The sequence below is a fragment of the Danio rerio genome, chromosome 4 (assembly GCF_052040795.2).
Source record: "Danio rerio strain M-AB ecotype USA chromosome 4, GRCz13ab, whole genome shotgun sequence".
In the NCBI taxonomy this organism is placed as follows: Eukaryota; Metazoa; Chordata; class Actinopteri; order Cypriniformes; family Danionidae; genus Danio; species Danio rerio.
Window position 1 is genome coordinate 20861932 of NC_141024.2, and position 13757 is coordinate 20875688.

The 13757-nt window shown below is 36.4% G+C and overlaps 2 protein-coding genes across 33 annotated transcripts in view; one reads left to right on the forward strand and one right to left on the reverse strand.

The window, feature by feature from the left end:
- Positions 1-303: 303 nt before the first annotated feature.
- On the reverse strand, positions 304-12228 carry dcp1b (decapping mRNA 1B). Of its 8 annotated transcripts, none has more exons than XM_087247498.1 (10): positions 12022-12228; positions 11111-11269; positions 10909-10949; positions 10518-10645; positions 4999-6013; positions 4126-4931; positions 3894-4019; positions 3184-3810; positions 2925-3086; positions 304-1116 (listed from the first exon to the last, which is right to left on the reverse strand). In XM_087247498.1, exons 6-10 carry the CDS (start codon positions 4162-4164, stop codon positions 1036-1038), a joined length of 1035 nt encoding a protein of 344 aa, XP_087103624.1. In that variant the 5' UTR covers positions 4165-4931; positions 4999-6013; positions 10518-10645; positions 10909-10949; positions 11111-11269; positions 12022-12228; the 3' UTR covers positions 304-1035.
- The window catches only part of cacna1c (calcium voltage-gated channel subunit alpha1 C), a 171179-nt gene continuing 163936 nt past the window's right edge, over positions 6515-13757 (forward strand). For all 25 annotated transcript variants that reach the window (XM_087246006.1, XM_087245974.1, XM_087245982.1 and 22 more), the window contains exon 1: positions 6515-7033. In XM_087246006.1, the coding sequence (XP_087102132.1) occupies positions 6907-7033 (127 nt within the window). In that variant the 5' untranslated portion in view covers positions 6515-6906. The remainder of the gene's footprint in view (positions 7034-13757) is intronic.

A 13757-nucleotide genomic window follows, 5' to 3' on the forward strand; every position in this document is an offset into this window, starting at 1 on the left:
CTGGAATTTACACAATGATCTCGTAGCTGTGACGTTGTTTCAAAATTTCTTTATAAACTGGTCGAACAAATTTGCTCTAAACAACACAAAAATAAACAATATTCACTTAGCTAGATATATAATAGTCTCCTAATAGTATTTTAGCAATGTGGGACACATACAAGACTGTGAACATCTCAGAAAATGCGCTTTGGTGTTTTGTGAGTCTTTAAAAAGGTTTTAGCCTGAAATACACGTATAATTGTGTAACTGTAGTGTGTTAAGTAATACATTGGTAATAAAAGAGAAAGAAAATACAATATGTGGGGTGTGGGATAATATTTTAATTATGTAAAACAAATAGAATAACTTTTAATTGGTTTTAATCCTGACCTGCTGACTGGAAAACACTCTTGGTCTTAATTTTAAGGTTTAAGATTTTTTAAAGGAACTTATAAACATTCCAGCATGTTGATATAAGAACAAAAATAACACCATAGAAAAATAGAATATATATATGTACACTTTTGTTTGTACATTTAAACATTTTAAAGAGTTGACTAACATGAAAACTATTCCTGCTGGCTTGTAAAATGATGAGGGTGATTTCCTGTCATTTGGTACAGACCAAGATTTACATGAATTGTCATGCCATTCATCATGTTATTCCTATTATATTTGAGGCCAAGTTCTGTTTTTGAGTTTCTTTCGGGGGTGTATTTCAGATATGCAAAAGTAAAAATGCCTTCATTAAAAGTCTTTACGCTCTGATTTGAACAGACAGCACATTTCCTGTCATTATCTAAAAAGTAAACATAAAACCCATTATGCAATTCTCCTTTGTTAAAATATTAAGATGCTTAAGATTGCAGCTCGTGAAAAAATAATGTAAAATTCAAAGGTGATGTGGCATTTATCATTCAGATTAGATTATTTTGTGGAAGTTCAACTCATTAGATGCTACACTCGAAACAGCAGGGTGGTCCTGAGATGGTATGCAGATATGTGTTCAGAGAGTGAAAGCTACATGTATATGGTTCAGGTGGTTTTCCTGCTTCAAAAAGGTTTTGAGCTGGAGTCTGTTGTGAGACGGGAGATATATGCTTCATAGATGGTGTCAAGGAATGAAGCATCATTCTGAATCACAGAGAGAAACAAACAATTAGAAATACAGCAACAAACATGAGCCAAGAATGCCCCATTGAATCAATCAATCATTTAATGTTTTACACAGTGTTTTTGTTTTCACTTTTGTAACTTATATCTTTAGAGCAGTGGTTCTTAAACTTTTTTCATCAAGTACCACCTCAGAAAAAAAAATAAAATAAAAAATTATTTAAAGGAAGATTAATTCCTATTATTAAGAATATTTATTATTGTCAGCCATTTTAAACATTAAAAATAGTTTGAACATTAACACTGTACTGTGCTTATGGGTAAATAAATAAATAATTGAATAAATAAAAGTCAATGTTTAAAATAATTAAAATGGTAGGCTACTGTTCTCAAAGTAAAAAGAAAACTGCTGTACTTAAATGTCAAGTAGTAACAAATAGTACCCTATTCATTAAAACCTGAAAATGTTGATTGGACCTCATAAACATGGGCTATATGTCATCATATTTATATATAAACCATTTTTGATAAATTTTGAAATATGTGTTGTAGTGTTGTTGTGATTATAAAAGGACTAATTATAAAGTAGAAAAGAGACAGGAGTTAAACATAATTATGAAGGTGAATTATTAATATTACTTGTATAATTAATTAGTATAAGTATCAGTTTGATACACTTAAGAAGAAATTATCGTGAACATTTTTAAATATTAAATAATAATAAGCAAATTATTAAAATACGCATAAACTAATTTGAAAAGGAGAGGGTAAAAATAGTCTAATACTTGCTTCTGTAACAGAACTTTTTCTTTCAGTCTGAAAAACACCTTTACACTTTAGCTATGAAAGCACTGATGCACTGTGTGATCTCTGTAGCACTCAGAGCAAGCAGAGCTGCAAATCATCAGCTCCATGTGGTTTGGTTTATTAATAGTTTTTTGCATATAGATGTCTGTGACAGTAGTTTTTACTGAGCTGATGGTTTATGTGCATATTTGTTGTTCCTTTAGTGTAAGTAAACATCTTTTTGCAGTATTTGCACACAGTTAGTGTTTTATTAGGCTCACTTCACTGCTTTCATTTTACGCTGCCCTGCCACCCCACCTTTTGCTCAGCTCTGATGTGCAGGTAAAGCCAGTTTCTGCCTGTAAACAGCGCCCTCTCTGTTCAAAACATGTATCGCGATTCGTTCAAAATTTTTATCGATTTGAATTGTCACAACTGATTTTCATCCGACTCACAGTAAATCATTACATCTCTATTTATCAATGAAGTCTGCACACATCCTAAAGCAAATACAATGCTTGTGGCATTTTCATCACCCAGGATCTGTAAGCACTACATCCTATAAGAACACAAATTTTATAATATAACTTAACTAGATTATATGATTCATAATATTATATAACTTGTTTATAACTTAGTATTATTGTTCATTAAATTATAACTTTGATAAAACAAATCACATAAACTTAATCTCCAGAGCTGCTGATTCATTTCATATGCATTTTTTAGTTTTAAGAACTATTGACCTATCCTGTACACTTGAAACACAATCATCTTCATAAGAACCCATTAAAAGCTTCACTCTTTTAAAACTGTTTAAATGTAAGTTTGGCTTGTTAAATTTCATCACTTGAAATATTAAAATTAGAAGGTTTTGATTACTTGATTACGATTAAGAAATTGATAACTTGAAATCAATCAATCATATCAATTAATAATAACAATACTACTATTTATAATAATAATAACAAATAATAATAATAAAATAAATGCATGATTTAGGAAAAAATGAAATAAAAATTGATTGTATCCTTAATTCTAACCTTGATGAGATGGAGCAATGTGGCCTGTAGCTGAGACTTGCTAAGTGCTCTTGATTCAACTGGTTCTGGATCTGCTCTTGTTACTTTAGTTTGAGCAAACACACTGGGGGAAAGAAGGAGGGTGGGGGCTACAGTCGCTGGGATACGCTGTGGTGACATCACCTGTACCCACACAAACACAGTAAATGACAGGTTAAACGTGCTGCTGCAAGAAACACAAAGGCAACAGATGCATAATTAATCAAACTAAAAATTTGACCTGTGTCAGATTGGTTTTGCTGAGATTGGAGCTGCTGGTGGTCAGACCTGGCTGTAGGACCTCCTGTTGAGGATGCAGCTCTTGCTCCTGCTGCACTAATGTGAGCTTCTGTAGAAGCTCATGAGGTGAAACCACATTACTTGTTACTCCAGCAGAGGGCACTTTATTTGGGACAAACAGATGCTGTGCTGGAAAGGGCCCCGAGGGCTTCGCCATGGAGTGGATTTGGGGCCCCATGCCAACTTCCCCCTGCTTTAATTGGATGGAGGGCATCACTGTAGTCCCTGCCACAGGAGGAGGGTTCATTAACAGTTTTTGTATTGGGTCAGGCTGGATCTGGACTGCTCCGTTTTCACACAGGCGGCTCTCTGGGGATTCAGATAGAGGCTGCAGCAGTGAACCAGACATGAGCTTGTGGATGGCTGGACAGTGCTGCATGGGGGTGCTGGACACCACAGCACCACCTGCTGGAGAAGGGTCATCATAAGACAGAGAGCGGGCCACTGAAGACCTTGCTGGGCCCATCCTGCCAACAGATAAGCTGGGCTGTGTTGAGCCCAAGTCTGGTTTTGGCTGAGCACCAAACAGTGTGACAACTGACAGATGTTTTGAGTCCATCTCAGCATCCTAAGAGAAAAGGATTACATTACATTACATTTAAAAAGGGCTATTTATTGAATCACAAATATGCAGAGAGAAAGAAATCGCACATGCTGAGTGTGTGCCTGAATGTGTGTGTCCTGTGCTGGTTTGAGGGGAATGGGTTTGATCAGATGGGGGGTTTGACCGTAGATGATCCCACCACTGCCAATTTCCTTTGGCTCACTGAGTTTTCCCTAAAAAGAAAAAGGGGCACAGAAACAAATTAAGATTTACAGTGCACTGATGACCTCTAGTGCATATGAAGCAACTTAATGCTTGTACAGAGAAAAGTCTCGTCACCTTGTCATAGTCGTTTCGTGCTTTAGTGAGCATCTGCATTATATCCACACCCTGCTCTGCTGATCTCGGAGAGAGACAGCCAGTAGCAATTTGCGCCTGTAACTGCTGTTCCTGCCCTGCCAAACTGACACAAGAGAAAAAGTAGGTGTACAGTACCTGACAACAAGGTTTGGAAATCAGTGAGCAATTATTGTTGAACAGTTTTATATTTAATACAGGAAACAAAAGATTTTTGTGACATTTGGCTTTATTACAGGTATTTAAAATATCCACCAAATGACCAAATTACAGATCATATTATTTAAATAATCAGTGTTTCATCGGCCGCAAAATAAACAGAAATAATTAAAATTATGTAGACAGTAAAATTTCAGAAGTGACAACAACATTGAAATACTTTTTTCAATTGTAAACATGTCATTTTTAGAAATTTAAATTTAATTTGGTTTGTTAAAATCAGTTGCCACTAGTGTTGGGGAAAGTTACTTTTAAAGTAATGCATTTCAATATCGAGTTAGTCCCCCCAAAAAGTAACAAGTTGCGTTATTTAATTACTTTTTAAGTAATGCATAACATTACTTCTGTCATTACTTTTTTTTTTGCTGGCTGTTTTTTTTAATAAAGGAGCTCTGTAATTAACAATGCACTGTTTAACCCATACATTCATTTACCTAAAACAAAAAAAATTAAATAATTTAAAATTTAAATAATTTAGCATGATGTTATTTTCTGAGAACTTCCTGACCCAAGAGCTATACATGCCGTATATACACACTTTATTGACGTTTAAAGCAATGTGTATGGTACTTTTTGTTAAATACTTTTGTTTTTTGTTTACTTTAGTTAAGTAAACAAAAATGTGTGGTTTGGTACTTTTTGTTAAATACTTTTGTTTTTTGTTTACTTTAGTTAAGTAAAATCACTGCCCATCAAGACAATTCCCTTTTTTCTTTTCTTCAATGTGTTCAAAATAATGAAAATACTTCCATCACAAAAATGTATGACAGCCATCTTCGTTTCTCTCTGTTCCTACGGGAGCACAGTCTCTCATTAATTCAATGTGACTAAGTTAATTTTAATTCAGCAATTACATTTATTAAAAGGTGATTAAATAAGTTAAAAAGTAACTTGCATTAGAAAACAGTAACTCCATTATTATTACTTAATTTTTTTAAGTAATGTATTACTTTTTTTCGTTACTTATATAATATTACGTAACTTGCGTTACTTGTAACACAGCTGTACATTTCTAAACTGTTTACAAAACATATTTAGGCAATAAAGAAGGTATAGACAACTAAATTTAGTTCCATTGTGAATGTGGCCTAAATGGAAATTATATGATAATAGAATGGACTACATGCACAGCTAGTATTTTTAGCCATTGATAAGCTACCAGTGAAAGCTTTACGTGGCTATTTTCAATTTCATTAATGTTCTTTTTACAGCATCAATGTTGTAATGTAATTCAAATACAATCAGTTAAACAGACTTAATCATTCATTTAGTTGTTCAAGTGTAAAATGAGATAAAAGCCTCCAGGAGCTTCAGGCTAGCGCAGAAACTCCATTAAAAATACTGTGGTAAAATAAAATTTCACATTTTAAAGACGTGGTGGGGTAAATGGAATTTAACGCAATGCTTCTTGTCCGGTCTGAGATCCACTTCATATTGTATATCTACCAGACTGTGAAGATCACTGATTTTGAAAGAAATCAGATCTTAAATGTGGCGAATTTGTAATGTAAAGACCTGAAATGCAAATACCCCATTAAGTGTGTGACCATGTTGTGCAAGTTTGCAGATGAAAGATACACATACTTCTTCATGAGTTCTGCTATACGCTGACAGTCCTCTTTATCATAGAACCAGATTCCATAGATGGACACTGCCAAAAAAAAATACACATACATGATAATATTAACCTCAGTCACTCATTTAATTAAAATCAATCAAGAGCAGAAGACTATAATTGTTAAGCACCGTATCAGAATTGTCAGTAGAAGAAGTCCATACATGCACTTAAACTGCCATCATACATACACACTCCACTCTAGCTGACATTCCTTTCCCAGACAGTCCAAACTCCCATGTGCCCAAGTAGAACTGGAGCCAAGTGCTCTGCCAATCCACCAAAATGTCGTTAACCACCAAAATGTAGTTGCCAGATGCTCGCATCAACATTCTGTTGCCTTTTTGAAGAACAACTGTATTGGGAACAACTAAGAGAAGTTTCAGTGACTGTGGTCTCTCATGAACTAAACTTAGAGACTGGTGCTGACAGCCGAATCAGGACCTGTTCCATTCACCTCTAGAAGAGATAACAAAATCCAAGGCAGTAAAAGAGAGGGAGAGGAAGAGAGAGAGAAAGAGGGCTGGTGCTATATTCACAACCGTTCATTCTCTGAGCGGAGAGCACCACACGGGTCAGCGCCTGGGGAAAAAACCCAAACAAAATACTGCCTGGGAACTGAGGAACACAACTCAGAGAAAGAGAGAGAGCAAGGAGAGGAGAACAAGGAGAAGAACGAAGAGAAGGATGAGAGGATTTTGGAAGCGCTTTTGAAGTTTAACTTGGCAAAATACACACACAAAAAAGAAAAGAAAAACAGAGACCTGAACCACACATTGAGTCAGACAGAGTGCAGGAGCATTTGCTGCGAGTTTTACTGAATGGAGCTGAATCCACATGAGCACTGAGGAGACTGTGAACTTGTGACCGACTTCAAATAGACCAAAGCTTCAATCTGCTGAGGATTCAAACCTCAGAAAAAAAAGGAGATGCTGCGGGGGCTGTTCAGTTGGCGCAGGCTGAAGCATGAGCGACTGGAGGAGGAAGTGGAGGTGCGGTTCAAAGGGAAGCTTGTATCGGAGAGAGAGCTGGGCTACACACATGTGCGGCCAGGAGGTAAGAGCTTTGTATACTTAACAGTCCTGCTGAAAGTCTCCAGCTATCCCGTTACAAATCACAACCACAACACTGCGTTTGTTTAAGAGATGAGTGGACAGAATCCAGCACCCTTGGCACACGAGGAGGAGCGATGGACAATGCAGGACTTCTCGCTGTGTGAAACCTAATTAGTAGTGTTTGTTATGGCCATATTGGCTCTACCAAGTATTTAGCTGTTAATCGGGTACTGAAACTGTTTGATCCAGGTCATGAAGGATTTAGGGTGGGACAATATTGGGGGGAAAAAAGTAACTATTATAAGAATTACAACTGCAATTTGACTTGAAAGTTTTATAACAAAAAATGTCAAGGCTATAAAAATATCTTAGCGACTTGTTTATGGCTGTAAAATATTTATGACATGCTTAAATGTTTTCCTTTTACTGAAGAGCCGTGGTTTACTCAAACACGCTCATACATAAATTCACAGCCTTTTGATATACTCACTAAGCCTCATTGCGATTTTGGTTTTATTTTAATTAAACATTCAGTCATTCTGCAAAGAACTCGTGAGGATTGTTGAGAACACCGGAGTATAAGCCAAAACACCTTAGCAATCGCATTGCAATGCACAAACAGCCACTAACAACATTTGACAAATGCAAATCAACTTCTTGGCTACCTCTCACAACATTCCAGCATTGGTGCAGCAAGATTGATCAGAGATAAAATCCCCTCAAGGGGAATTAAATCAGTGAAATAGTCTGCCTGTAAAATCTCACCTACATCAAAGTAGCCAGCACAAAGTTTCCCATCAGACCGTCAGCAGATGCACAGAATTTCACGGTCAAAGCTCATTATTGGACTGGCTGAAACATCAGGATCTACAATGATTTGTTCAATAAGCCTAAAGTAGTTTCTCTACTTTGAAAGCCTAAAGCTTTTCTCCATGCACTCTATTTGCAGGTCTCCTTATCATGAATTTCCTTGGAAGCCTGTGCATGTATGCGTGTTAGAGAGGGTTGTTATCTAATCAGGATTGGTTGGTCGGGTCTATGATGCTGGCAGGAAACTGAAAGAGAAACACACACTTCTCTGCACCATATAAGGCACTGTGGCTCTGGGGCCTCTCAAACAGGCCCGCCTGCCAGCGATCTCTGATCTCTCGTTCTCTCACACACACATACACTCACCAGTATGACAGCTTTTTCAATCTAGACACACTTTTACTGCAATTAAGCTCTGAAGTTTTTGGATGGATGCACTCCCTCTGCTCCCTGCCCATCTACACCTTGGTTATTAACATGTGTTTCTGTTTGACATTGATCCTCCTTAATACATGTCAAAATTCATTTATATCAGTCACATTTGAAGGTGGTCAAACTTTTGTCATTAGCACAGTCGGCTGATGTCTGTGAACACCATCTGTGTGCAGCCTGATTTTTTTTTTGTTCTTGCAGTCTAGTGCATTGAGGGGCCAGTGATTTAATGTGCTTCCACATTCACAGTCAATTAATTTTGAAAGCGTTGCTCACTAAACTGTGCATGAGATGGAGCAGAAAACTGAAAACAAAGTTTACCTGGGCCTTAAACACTCATAAATCTGAACATTAGTAAAAGACTACTTTCTCACCAGACAATCAACCTCTGAGCATTCCAAATTAAACACACATTACCCTTTGTTGTAAATGGTGATGCAAGCACGATCCCTAGACCTATTTGGAAATAAATAAATAAATAAATAAAAATGTCTGGTGATCTCATTTGAACAACCAAAAAAACTATATCACTATTTCACTGCCACTATTAGGGCAGAGCAGACGGATGCTGAGCTGCTTATCTTTTTGGAGGACGCCCAGCACATATTAAATGTGTCTTTATAGTGAACCCCCTTGTCTACCCCTACATAACACAATCATTAAGATACATTTTATTATTGACTAAAATTGTGCACAAGCAAGTTTCCTTTATATTATATAGTCTATTTAGATAATGTATAGCCTGTGGTGCAAACAAATAAGTGCGTAATATATGTTGACCCTGCACCTCATCATTTCTCTTGTTCACTTTCTCTTTCACTTATGCATTCCTTTCTAAAGCTCGTATCCGGATATAAACTAACATCATCACTGTAAGCAATAGTCACAATCTATTTTTTAGATGTCTGGATGATGTTTTTTTCTGTTTTAAAAACATTTTAGATGTGAGTCAGTCTGTTCCTGCAGGCGAAATAGAGCAAAGTGAATTTTAAATGACATCAGTGATAGCTTATTAATATGACCAAATAATAATAATTAAATCACTCTTTATCTTGCCATCTTGACTACCTCATGATAAATTTGTCTAAAGCTGCATGCGCCAGCCCAGGGAGAATGTAATTGATGGAGGAATATTAAAAAATTTCCATTGTAAGCCAAAAAAGGTTTTGTGTGCCTGCATGCAAGCAGTCCTTCTGAAAGAGTTTGTAGCATCGTCGTAAAGCTTTAACTTCAGAGAAGTGCATTTGTTTTCCTGATTAACTGATTACAAAAGATAACGAGCCTGAATGTCCTTTTGTTAAATTTAATTTGACAATAAATCAGCTAAATTCAGGTCCATTCATTTTAATTATATTTTTAATAAAATAAACACATTTACAATTCTAAGGCTGAATTTATGTCCATGCTTTTTCTTTATGCCATTAAACTTTTTTCTCGTCTTTCCCATTTGTCATTTCAAGTGTTAGCAGGTTTGGCATGCTGTCCCGAGAGAGAACCCTGAGCTCGGAGATAATTGAGCCCAGGGCTCCCTCCTGGTCAGTTAGCATGTAAGGAGGTACGAGATCAGGTAGTTCTTGAGAGCTTCTCTTGGTACAGGAGGAAAGGGGAAGATGGGGGGCATGGGGGGATTCTTCAAAAAATTAAAATGAGGGAGTAATGTTAGTCGGGCTATTTATAGTCAGTTTGATATAACGTGCTTCTCTCAAAATTAGTTTGTAAAACTTCACTTACTTTCTTAATTGGTCAATATATTATCTATAATGTCTATATTTTATTGTAACTGTATTTATAGGGCTAAATTAAATAAGTTTAGGTAACTGCATTTCTGAAATAATGTGCTTCATTAAAATATATATCGCTGACATGCTTTACCATAAACATTTGTGAAAAATGTAAAGGTAAATAAATATCATCTAGATAGAATACATTTACTTGACAATCTTATTTTTTTAACCCAATAATGCTGATTATCACCCAATAATTTAATGTCATAATCAACATTAGCCTGCTCAGGAGACATCATTGATATGTGATAATATTTTCTTATCACCCAGCCATCTCTCTCTCTCTCTCTCGCTCACATCACATATATTTTGACACACTGTATTATGTAAGGATTTCTTCATTTAAATCAACTATACATGCATACTTTGGGCTTAGCAATATTTTTGCAGTCTTTTGGTTTAGTCTAAAATATTTCACTCTGATGACTTTGAGCTCGTTCAACAAAAAGACAGACTTACAGCGAGCGTTCCTGTACAGGAGAAATGGATGCTGCAGCTGGAAATCCAAGTCCTTAGTGATTGGTTCAGTCAGGTTGTCCATACTCAAGCGATTGAGGATGGTAAAGCCATGCCTGGGGGAGGCAAGCCTGATACACAGAGAACTGACGTTAAAACTCGTAGCATGAGTGGGAAACTAAAGCTTATGAGTCTGAAGGACCTACAAAACTGCATGTGGGTGTTGTGCAGTGTAAGAGCAGACAACAGTGGTACATCTAAATGCTGAGAAATATTGTGCAGGTTATTTCTCTGACCCTTAGAGCCACATTAGATCTCTAGGGCTCTGATTTAGGGCCATACAGTACATGTGGGTGTTGCTTCACTGTTAAAAACATGTAAGAATCAAACAAACCTGCTATAGACAAACAGAGTTCCCTCCACATTTGTCTTTTCCTACAGAAAACCACAACAAAAACATACATTGATCTATTTATGTTTAAGTCGGAGAAAAATAATATTACAATTTAAAACAATAATATTATGTTTGTAGCAGTAGAAATAAATATCTCTATCCACTAAGATGTTATGTTAAGGGAGATGATCTTGTTGTTTACCCATTCATTGGTGTTGTTGTTAAAGGTGTAGAGTGCTACTTGGCTGGCTAGGTCTGTGATGCTGCTGATGTAGGGGTCGAGTCTCTTCAGAGCAGACAGACTCATTGATAAACAGCTCCCACCGCCACCTGTGCTTGCAGTCATGGCTCCAGCTCGCTTCTGTAAATAAAAACTTATGCTCTTTATTAAGATGTAATTACTCTTTATTAACATGTAATTACTGTACACCTCTATTGTATGGGTCTTTTGGTTCAGTTTGCATGTTTACCAAACAAATATAGTATTGTTTTATCTATCTATCTATCTATCTATCTATCCATCCATCCATCCATCATCTATATGTGGGTGTTGTTCAATAGTTTTGGGATAACTTTGATGAAAGGTTTTGATCCACTTCAAATGTTGTCTACTGTGTACAGAAATTAATGCGTCAGACCTTTGCAAGATTACAAAATGTAACTAAATTCGTTATTCTTAGTTATAAGCATTCATTTATATATTAATTTATACAATGAGTAAAAATGTGTGTGCATAAAAATACATTTCTTAAACTCGCATTCACTAAAATGTGGTTGACAAGCTAACCCTTACATGTAGTTACTATGGTATAACGAGTGGTTATATACTGGCCCGAGTCTAAAGAGTCCACCTCATCCTCGTCTGTATTTATTCTGGTCACTTTGACCGGTTAGGTCACCGTTGATGTTCATAGCACAAGCGCTGCGGGACATCGTACACAAGTTTAACACTGCGCTTGAGCGGTTTGTTAATATCCCTAACCCTGCATTAATAGTGTTTTTACTTTTTAAAAAATGGTATACATCATACATTCATAAGTTTACGAGTGAACTAAATAAGGCCTTGGTGAGCTGCGGTTGCTCTTTTATACATCGTACTGGAGTTAAACTTACCTCCACTTAAAATACGGCACAAATCCTAAAATACCTTTAAAAAGCAAAATTTAACTCTGTAAAAACAACACTTAAACAGCTTATTTAACGATCCGGTCTCCTTGTGTATGTTTTCAGGGATGTGCAAAGCAGTAAACAAGAATATAAGGCTTTATTTCACTTGTCTAACTCTCGTCCCGCTGCCGTCATCGCCATGTTTGCGCTGTCAAGAAGACAGAACGAGCTAATCGCCGAGCGCGCGCAAAGGGGAAAATAGTCGAGACAGAGTTACGGATGAGCCCCCAGCTGGCTCGAGCTCACCTGAGAACGCCAGCACGTTCGTTTACATCACGCTAAAGCAGTGAGCTGACGCTGCAGACTTTCTGCACCCAGGGGAACCCTTGAGGATACGAAATTCTTGCACTCCTGCACTATTGCTGCCTCGGTAAAGACGATGATTTGTAGTTTAGTTTTTGTTGCCTAATTGTTTGCGTATTCTTTCCAAAAACAAATGTTACAGTCCAGAGGCCCTGCTGCATTTGTAAAGTCCAACCGCTGTAATGTTACTGTGATTATTAAAATGGCACATTTCCCACCTGCAACTAGCCTACATAAATCTATAAATCTAAATGTACTGTTGTACCCCATTGAGCAGGGGCGGACTTGGGGCTCTAAGCAATTTCAGGTGTGGGGCCCTAGCGATGAAACTCAAAACACTCTCATTCTCTAAAGATTTTTTTTCAAAATATGTTTTAAACTCCTTTAATCTTCCTTAATCCTCTTAATGTAAAATTAAATACAATAAACTCACTCACACACAAGTTCACAAACTATACTGTATGTACAGTTTACTTGACATATTTATGATTAGTTTTTACATTTGCTGTACGGAGGAACGTTGCACTATTCATGGGGCCCCCGGTTTTAAAAAGAAGTAATGTTGTTAAAATCGTAATGGTTATAGACATTGTCATTTTTCAGGGCCCCATAATTCCCTGTAAGCGACTGCTTACTTCGCTAGTGAAGTCTGCCCCTTGAAATTGAAATAGGGGTTGCCAGTCTTTTAGATGTCATCATTATCGTCTTTAGTGGGACCTCTATCCTAAATGTAAAAGACACCTATACAGGTTTTCCCCATAAGGACCATTTTAAACCATGAAAGAAATATAAATGTATAACATATTGTTACACTGTCTCTCTATCTGTCTGTCTGTCTGTCTGTCTATATTTATTTATTTATAAATATGATTATAAATTTATTTTGTTTATTTAAAATGTTAGGCATTGTATTATTATTATTTTGTATTATCTACGTGTTGTGTTTGCTTTACTATGCATTTGTTTTTCTGTTTATATATATATATTTCCACACACGCACACAGGCTACATTTTTCTATGCTTTTTTTCTCTTTAGCATTTCCACAAAGCTCATTGCACTGCCCCATTGGCACCGGAGCCAAGATTGAAAATCCTTTCCTCTCAAGATAATTTACTCAACTGCACTTTATAAAGGTACCACTAGAGGTCATCATTACCTAAATACTCGTGTTTAATTAACTTGTTCAGCATCATTTCCAACCTATTTCTGAGAGAGCACAGCAGCCCATGCAGATTTTTTTTCTAATTCTGTTAAAGTGATCGTGATGTTATGTACACATCTATATGTTTTAGCTAATTAAACACTGCAGAAAAGTTTTAACCAACATTTAGCCTACATTAGATCTTAAACTTTTATATTGATTACACGCTCAGTTTAA